The sequence below is a fragment of the Arachis ipaensis genome, chromosome B06 (assembly GCF_000816755.2).
Source record: "Arachis ipaensis cultivar K30076 chromosome B06, Araip1.1, whole genome shotgun sequence".
NCBI lineage: Eukaryota > Viridiplantae > Streptophyta > Magnoliopsida > Fabales > Fabaceae > Arachis > Arachis ipaensis.
Genome location: NC_029790.2, coordinates 21961301 through 21970205, shown reverse-complemented (window position 1 = coordinate 21970205; position 8905 = coordinate 21961301). Strand labels below are relative to the sequence as shown.

The 8905-nt window shown below is 35.0% G+C and overlaps 2 protein-coding genes across 2 annotated transcripts; one reads left to right on the top strand and one right to left on the bottom strand.

The window, feature by feature from the left end:
• Positions 1727-3842, top strand: LOC107646177 (arachin Ahy-3). The gene is made up of 4 exons (XM_016350377.2): positions 1727-2035; positions 2218-2577; positions 2655-3212; positions 3310-3842. The coding sequence occupies exons 1-4, from the start codon at positions 1769-1771 to the stop codon at positions 3700-3702; spliced, it is 1578 nt and encodes a 525-aa protein (XP_016205863.1). The 5' UTR covers positions 1727-1768; the 3' UTR covers positions 3703-3842.
• Positions 5604-8217, bottom strand: LOC107646176 (legumin type B). The gene is made up of 4 exons (XM_016350376.2): positions 7774-8217; positions 7401-7642; positions 6905-7312; positions 5604-6237 (listed from the first exon to the last, which is right to left on the bottom strand). Exons 1-4 carry the CDS (start codon positions 8099-8101, stop codon positions 5836-5838), a joined length of 1380 nt encoding a protein of 459 aa, XP_016205862.1. The 5' UTR covers positions 8102-8217; the 3' UTR covers positions 5604-5835.

Sequence of the window (8905 nt, the reverse complement as noted above, 5' to 3'; positions counted from 1 at the left end):
AGTAAATTATATTTTATTAATTATAAAAATGTTTAAAAATAGAACAGAATAATAAAATGTGAGATTTTCTCAAAACAATTATTAAAGGTATTCACCCAATAGTGGATGGTCGAAAAATAAAGAAAAATCTTAGAAAAGAAAGAATAATAAGTCAAATTGAATAAAACTAAAAATTTGCTTCATGGAGATGACGATCTAAACTGAGAGTTCTTTGGATTTTATGGAACAACTTGATAAAACTTGTTAGAATGGCAGACGATATTGAAATAGAACTTGAAGTAGAACTTTCAAAAATTAACTGGTTGCGAGCTTTCCAACCAGCAATTGAGGATTACAGTCAGCATTTTTCAATGGGTTAAACATCTCTGTTGATGCAGTCCACCAGGTCCAAAAATTATTAGGATTCTGAGAGAAAAGACAGTCACGAAGATAACTATGAGACTATATATACTTCTTTAATTTTAGAGCAATCGATCAAACAATAAGTGATTATTTCTGTTACTTCATGATAGTAGGCATATTGGCAATATAGATGGGATGCAACGGTGAATCTAAGCGAGCACCCGAAGCCAACTATGAAGAACTTTTCAGATAAATAGCTTAATTTTGTGAGGCAAGTTCAACTTTCATAGATCAATCCACGACATTTTTTGCTGCATATAATTAGGACAAAATTTCAAAGACAGATAGTGAAATAAATAGTCAATTCTATAATCTAAAACTGTATTATAGTACTTGAATTTGTTTAAATTCTATCGCAATTTGTCTCTACTCTATTAAATTTTGACTGACAAAATCTTGTCTGCAACGTCTTAAAAAATAATTCTTAAATAAAATTCATTTTAGTAATTAAGTCTTTAACTTTTGAAACCAACTCACAAATTTAAAAAAACAATTACGTATTTAATGGTGAAGGTTTTCGTATAAAAATAGATTTGGCAATAATCACTTCTCAAATTCAACTATGTAACTATTTAAGTGAGTCACAACATTAGAAAAACAAAAACAATCCATCAAAACAACTTAAATTTAATTTATTTAATATTTATTTATTATAATATATATTAAATAAAATTAAAAATAATAAATTTTAATATTTTTTATTAATATTTAAAAAAATATTAAAAACTAATAAATTTTATAATTTATAATTATTAATTAATTATTATTAATATTTTTTAATAGTGTGAGATACTGAGATTATACCTAATAATATGCGATTATTTATTTTTCTTTTACAGATTAAATATTGCCTTTTTTTTTATCAGATATTTTGGAATAGAATATGCTTAAGCAAATTTACATTCAGTCAAGTCGATAGTATCAAGGCATTTAACCGGTAAAGAAGCCATTAGCCTTAGCCACGAGCAAGAAAAGAACGAGAATTACTGTACATGTGAATGCATGCGTGGTCCCCACCCTGTGCACTACCGTTTTCTGCCTTTTCAATATCTGCAGAAACGGCAAATGCATGCGTTCTTGCCTTCTTTAGATGAAGACAATCTCTTTTTTCTTTTTTTTTCTTTTTCTTTTGTATGGTTATGGAGATGCTGAAGGCTGAAGCCACCTTGCAGTATGATACTCTATTAGGTGTAACGCACAAACCCTTCCATAGCCATGCACGCTGAAGAGTGTCCCAAATACTCAGCACGCACACTCACCTTCTCTTACGTGTGTCCTCCTTCACCCTCCCTCTCGCCCCTATAAATCACCGCGCTTGCCATTCTCCTCTTCACAACCACAACAATAACAATAATAATTAATAAACATGGCCAAGCTTCTTGCGCTTTCGCTTTGCTTTTGCGTACTGGTTCTGGGCGCCAGTAGCGTCACCTTCAGGCAGGGGGGGGAGGAGAATGAGTGCCAGTTCCAGCGCCTCAATGCCCAGAGACCCGACAACCGCATTGAGTCTGAAGGCGGTTACATTGAGACTTGGAACCCCAACAACCAGGAGTTCCAGTGCGCCGGCGTCGCCCTCTCTCGTTATAATTATGAGATTTTGAATTCAAATTTTATAAATAACAAAATATATTTTGTATAAATATACATAATAAAAAATATTCTAAATATTGACTAAAACAAATTTATTAACTACATGTTAATTAAAAGAAAATATTTGGCCGCTTTAACTTTCTCAATTTAATTGGCCCTGTTTATGCACCACTGACTGTATTCATATAAAACGTGCATTTTGGGCAATGAGCTGAAAAGTTCAAGTGGCACTTATGTCCCCTTGTTTTAAAAATCTCTACTTTTGTGTTGATAATAATGAACACAGGAAGCGGATACTTTGGGTTGATATTCCCTGGTTGTCCTAGTACATATGAAGAGCCTGCACAAGAAGGACGCCGATATCAGTCCCAAAAGCCATCAAGACGTTTTCAAGTAGGGCAGGACGACCCAAGCCAACAGCAACAGGATAGTCACCAGAAGGTGCACCGCTTCGATGAGGGTGATCTCATTGCAGTTCCCACCGGTGTTGCTTTCTGGATGTACAACGACGAAGACACTGATGTTGTTACCGTTACTCTTAGTGACACTAGCAGTATCCACAACCAGCTCGACCAGTTTCCCAGGGTAACATTATTGTTATTCCCAAATTGAAATATTAATTACACTCCAAAGTCCAAACCTCATTTGTTATTATTTAACAGAGATTCTATCTGGCCGGAAACCAAGAGCAAGAGTTCTTAAGGTACCAGCAGCAGCAAGGTAGTCGTCCACATTATCGACAAATTAGCCCAAGGGTACGAGGTGACGAACAAGAAAACGAAGGTAGCAATATCTTCAGCGGCTTTGCACAGGAGTTCCTTCAACACGCCTTCCAGGTTGATAGACAAACCGTAGAAAATCTAAGAGGAGAGAACGAGCGCGAGGAACAAGGAGCCATTGTTACAGTCAAGGGAGGCCTCAGAATCTTAAGCCCAGATGAAGAAGATGAGAGCTCGAGGTCGCCTCCCAGCAGACGAGAGGAATTCGATGAGGATCGATCTAGGCCACAACAACGTGGTAAATACGATGAGAACCGCAGAGGCTACAAAAATGGTATTGAGGAAACCATCTGCTCTGCCAGTGTTAAGAAGAACCTTGGCAGATCCTCAAACCCTGACATCTACAACCCTCAAGCTGGTAGCCTCAGAAGCGTCAACGAACTCGACCTCCCAATTCTCGGCTGGCTCGGTCTCAGTGCTCAACATGGAACAATCTATAGGGTACGTCACATTCTCAATCATACTATATCTTCACATAAATTATATTTCTAGTACGATATTCTTGTGTTTTAATATGTACTCATCCTGCATTATGTAGAATGCAATGTTTGTGCCTCACTACACCCTCAACGCACACACCATCGTTGTGGCATTGAACGGACGGGCACATGTGCAAGTGGTGGACAGCAACGGTAACAGAGTGTACGACGAGGAGCTTCAAGAGGGTCACGTGCTTGTGGTGCCACAGAACTTCGCCGTCGCAGCAAAGGCCCAGAGCGAGAACTACGAATACTTGGCGTTCAAGACAGACTCAAGGCCCAGCATAGCCAACCTGGCCGGCGAAAACTCCATCATAGATAACTTGCCGGAGGAGGTGGTTGCAAATTCTTACCGCCTCCCAAGGGAGCAGGCAAGGCAACTTAAGAACAACAACCCCTTCAAGTTCTTCGTTCCACCTTTCGATCATCAGTCTATGAGGGAGGTGGCTTAAGAGCGCTACTTTTAGACACTCTATGTAGTCAATAATCAATAACAATAATGGTGTACTTAATGAATAAGAGAACAAAGGGTTTGAATACCTTTTGCGCGGGAAAACCATGAATAAGAAAAGCCAATTTCATTACACCGTAACTTATAGTTCTCTTTCTGTCTTTATTTTGCTTTTGTTTTGGCCTTTGCTAAACTAAGTGAAAAGAATATTGAGAACCATCCCAACACGAACAATCTAACTCTAAAATTACCCCAATAAAATAAAAACACACTGTATCTCAAATTATTCACTTAAATTTTAATATTAAAATAAGAAAAAATTTAGGATAATTTTGTTAAATTCTGTCCAGCATATAACTGATAAAAAAAAGTGAGTCATTGAATAAAATTTCACACCAATATCACACTATTAAAACTATTATTGATAATTATTTAATAGTTACAAATCACAAAAATTACTATCCCTAACATTTCGCTTAAAATAATATATTTATTATTCATATTATTTAATATTTTTATTGTCTATTTATACTATTTTATAATATATTAAAACATATTCAACCTAACTTTCAATCGAATTGAACTTCGAATCTAGATACACATGATTACGAGAAGGATAAGACTTGACGATGAGCTAGCTTAGCTAGGACTAAAATTGATGAGCTAAGTAATAGGTACCTACCACAGCATTATTCTAGAAACTTCTAAAGGTGGGCGGTCATCAGGTGAGTGCCTCTGTCACCGCATGGTTTTGTTTGTTAATAAATGATGAAAAGAAAAAGAAGAAAGGCCAAGCAGAAGCACGAGTGGGAGAGAGATGGTTTTGTTTGTTAATAAATGACGGAAAGAAAAAGAAGAAAGGCCAAGCAGAAGCACGAGTGGGAGTTAGGGTAAGCAATGTTGTATCTATTGTCCTTTTGTCATCGTCAACACCGTCGTGGTTGCATTGCATCCCCCCGTGCCCGGTGGGAAAGGAAAAGATTCTTTTTTCTCATATATGATTATTTGAAACTAAAAAATAATCGGTTCCGCTACGTTACCAACAGCATATCTGCCAACTCTTATTTATAATTGTGTTTTATGAAAGGGTGTTCATGGATGTGTCTAATAAAAATGTCTTTTTTATAGCTGTGTTTAATAGAAGTGTCTTTATAGATATATTTTTTGGATGTGTCTCTTTATATATGTATATAAAATATATTAATTATTAGACACATCCACGAACACAAATAAATAATATTATATAATTTGTTGGATAATATAATTCGTATATCGTATTTTTTTATCTATATTTGTATAATATCGATAAACGTAAAATTATTATGGTAGACTAAAGTATCAATCTCAATATCACTATGGAAAAGTTTAAAGACCAACAATTTTTGTATTTTTTTGCCAGTATTTAATCATCAAAATAAAAGTGAGTGATTTCTTATGTAATTTCACACCATTAAAAATGGCCAATTAATAATTACAAAACACCAAAATTGCTGGCTCTTAACATTCCTCTATTACTATACTTATATCACATTTTTGTAATTTTTGTTAAATTTAAGAGTTAGCAAAAATTATTATTTTTGCCAATAATTTAATATTTTTAATCATTAGTTTAATTTTTTAATTTAATAATATATTTTTAATTTATATTTTTAAATATTGTTGACTAATTATTGACTAAAAAAATTCGACTAGAAGATAGCGTATTTATTAATCCGTCAACAAATTTGCTAAATCTAAAAAATAACATAGTAAAAAAATTAGAAAAATGTGAAAAAAAAATGTATTACTTTAATTTTAACAACACATATGTATAATCATTTTAGTATAAATATTAGAATCCATGTTTTATTATTATCGGTATAAAAAAAATAAAAATACTTAAGTTAAAGAAAAAACAGTAGGTAAAAAGTTATTATTAGTAAACATAGTGATGATGCCCACATCACATCATATATAACATATAGCCATATATATAAATAAGGCCTTTTCTTATTCTTCCCTGCATACATGCATATACCAAACTAAAAACTACTTACGGCATGTTAAACCTCTTGATACATCATTAGAGAAAGAGAAATTACTTTATTATAATTCATACCATGCAAGCACCATTCTTTTCTCCTTCAAAAGATAACTAAGCCTTAGCCATTCCATCTGTCTCCTCCTCAAGAGGAGGCAAGGTAAACAAGATTGCCTGATCTCTTGCCTCTTTGATCCTCTGAGCGTCTTCTCTGCTCACTTGATACATGTTTGCAACCACGTCGACTGGCAGCACCCTGATGGCCGATGATTCTCCGATCAAGGTGTTGATCATGGCGTTCTCACCTGTTTTGAATGCTATCCACTCGAACCCTTCTTCCCCAGCATGCATCACCGCCACAAAGTTCTGGGGGATGACTACAACTTGACCCTCTTCCATCACGTTGTCGAAAACATTCTTCCCTTTGTTATCCCCCACCTGAACTCGACCACGCCCTCCCGTCACGTACATTACGCTATGGGCGTTCAGGTTCCAATGTGGAACATAAACACCATACTGCATGCATACATATACAAAACATAAGAGAAAGTTTTGGAGTGAATAATGCATAACTAATATTGAAGATAACATTCAATATAAAGAAAAAAATCTCAAAACTCTTGAAAACAAAATAAATTAAAATTCAATTAGAAGATACATTTGAAATTCAAACTTATTTAGTAAATTTTATACGGAATTTATATGATAACTTAATATAATATTTACTGAAATTTATTGTTTTAATATTAGTTATTAGCCTTACTCAAAATATAATATATATTATTTAGATTTTTTTTAGGAAAAGTCTAGGGTCAGCAACTTTTTAAAAAATTGGCCAGCATTTAACCATCAAAAGAAAATTGAATGATTCCACACTATTGGATTTAATCTCACACCATTAAAAACACTTTTGATGGCCAATTGATGGTTACAAAACACAAAAGTTGCTGGTCCCCTAGCACTCCTCTTTTTTTATTAGTTTAATATTTATGGTAATTAATTAATTGATAATGTTAGAAAGACAAAAAAAACTTGCCATATTTATATATTTTTTATATATTTTTATTATAATTAATTACCACCAAAATTAAAAAAATAATCTCGGTAATAATATAGTTTCTTAAAAGATCACCCCTCCATTGTCAACCAATATGAAATTCATCCGTCGAATTGAATTACTTACCTTGTAAAGAACGCCTCTCTCAGCACTGAGTTGGAGATCAGCGAGGATAGGGAGCTTGATGCTGTTAAGAGTGGCAATACGACCGGCATGCGGCACATAGATATCTGCACGTGCAGCACTGCCGACAGCCTCTCGGACCCTGAGGGTACATATAGTCTCCTCAAGGCCGTTAGCGTTGGCCCGTGAGCCTGGCTCGGGCCTAACAACATCAAGACCTCCCTCCACCATGACTATGTTCTTTCTCTTATCATCAGGGCCTTGTATCTTCCTCGCCGTCTCTACCCTCACACCAAACACCTGGGCCAACAAATTCAGGCTGATTCCGCTGAACACGTTCCTTCCGCTAATGCTTTTCTCTCTTCCGCCCTCTCCATGTTCATCTTCCGTATTCCCAGCAATGTAGAATCTCTACAGTACCCCAATTCCATTATTCTTCATTAGTATTATCATAATTAATTTACCAGAAAGGGAAAATGATATAGTAATTGAGTTGTACTCTTGGGAGTGTGCCTAGCTGATTAGCGACGTTATTAGTGTGAAGGAGGATAACGACAACAAGGGGAACATCACCGTTGTTGTAGAACCAGTAACCTATTCCTGCAGGTATGGCTATGATATCGCCTCCTCTGATTTCATGCACCTTCTGATGCTGCTCTCTGTATTCTTGACCCGCTTCTTCGGGTTCTTCAAATGACTCGGGACATGAAGGAAATATCGTCATCCCCTGAATGCCACTTCCTTCATGCATCAATTTTTTGTCATTATATAAACAACTGTGCATACAATTCCATATAATAATTTCTTTAACCATGATATACAAAGAACAATGATCATACTTAAACTTTTTCCTCCGAGTAAATATTAATTACCTTGGACATAGTACATAAGCTGTGGAGCATTAGTGTAGGATGGCAAGACGAGGCCACCGGGTTTAACGGTACGGCGAACGAGTGCGACGCCGGCGCAGCGGAGCATCTTGTTGGTGTGGTTCCACGACTCTGTCACACCACCTTCTGCTTCAATGCGGTAATAATCCGGTTCAATGGCTTCCAGCTTTTCCAGCTCACCACATTCTTCCAAACTTAACTTCACTCGCTGCCCCATTCGCCTTTTCTGACTATGAATCGCCGCGCACTCGCTCACCAAGATAAGTGAAAGTAAGAGCACCACCAAAGGCTTAATAACTGGCTTGCCCATTTTGAAGTTCTTGGTTAATTGTTCTAGCTAGTTGGTGTAGGTGATGTGTAGTTGTAGAGAATTCGCATTAAGAAGGGGTTTAATTTATAGAGATTTGGGAATGAGACACGTAGAAATTCTGGGTGAGGAATTGGAAGACATGTGCAGGAATTGCATGGCGGAAGAACAACACCTCATATTGTGATTTAAGATGGTTTGAGAGAATGATATGATGAAGGAAGGGATCAGTAATAATTGTTTCAGATTCCTGTGTGATCTCTGAGACCATTAACTCCATACACCACACCTTTGTGTTTGTTATCACACTGTAAGGAATAAATAATTAATGAGTAAGTAGCTCGCTTAGCTCCTTAGTCCTTATGCATACATTAATTAGTTTGTTAGATATATAGTAAATGAATCTAATTAATTTATAGCTTAGACTCTATTAAAATGATGAATAATAATAATAATAATAATAATAAGCATATGAATTGGTGGAATAATGTGATATTGAATTAGGTAAAGTAGTGTCCAGTATGAGTGAAAGTGGTATAAGAAAGCGTGAAAAGATTATTCCATCCTGGGAATCAAACGCAGCACTTGAAGACGAAAGAACAGTAATAATGCAATTGTTGAATTGCACATATATTGGTATGTAGAATTTTTTTTTTCACAGTAAAGAGTATTCGAACTTAGTTCTTTTAAAATAAGAAAATTAATAAAATAATAAAATTAAATAATATATTAATCATTATTTATTTTATAATTTTTATTATATTTAAGTTTTATTATTTTAATTTAAAAATAATTAATTTTTTAGTT

What these genes read in the sequence shown, in the direction of transcription:
- LOC107646177 (XM_016350377.2), top strand. Translation starts at nt 1,769, where the DNA reads ATGGCCAAGCTTCTTGCGCTTTCGCTTTGCTTTTGCGTACTGGTTCTG. An exon ending in TAAATAACAAAATATATTTT is followed by an intron (nt 2,036 to 2,217) that starts GTATAAATATAC and finishes GAAAAGTTCAAG; the next exon opens with TGGCACTTATGTCCCCTTGT. An exon ending in AGCTCGACCAGTTTCCCAGG is followed by an intron (nt 2,578 to 2,654) that starts GTAACATTATTG and finishes ATTATTTAACAG; the next exon opens with AGATTCTATCTGGCCGGAAA.
- LOC107646176 (XM_016350376.2), bottom strand. Translation starts at nt 8,101, where the DNA reads ATGGGCAAGCCAGTTATTAAGCCTTTGGTGGTGCTCTTACTTTCACTT. An exon ending in AGCTAGGCACACTCCCAAGA is followed by an intron (nt 7,313 to 7,400) that starts GTACAACTCAAT and finishes GGGGTACTGTAG; the next exon opens with AGATTCTACATTGCTGGGAA. An exon ending in AGAGAGGCGTTCTTTACAAG is followed by an intron (nt 6,238 to 6,904) that starts GTAAGTAATTCA and finishes GTATGCATGCAG; the next exon opens with TATGGTGTTTATGTTCCACA.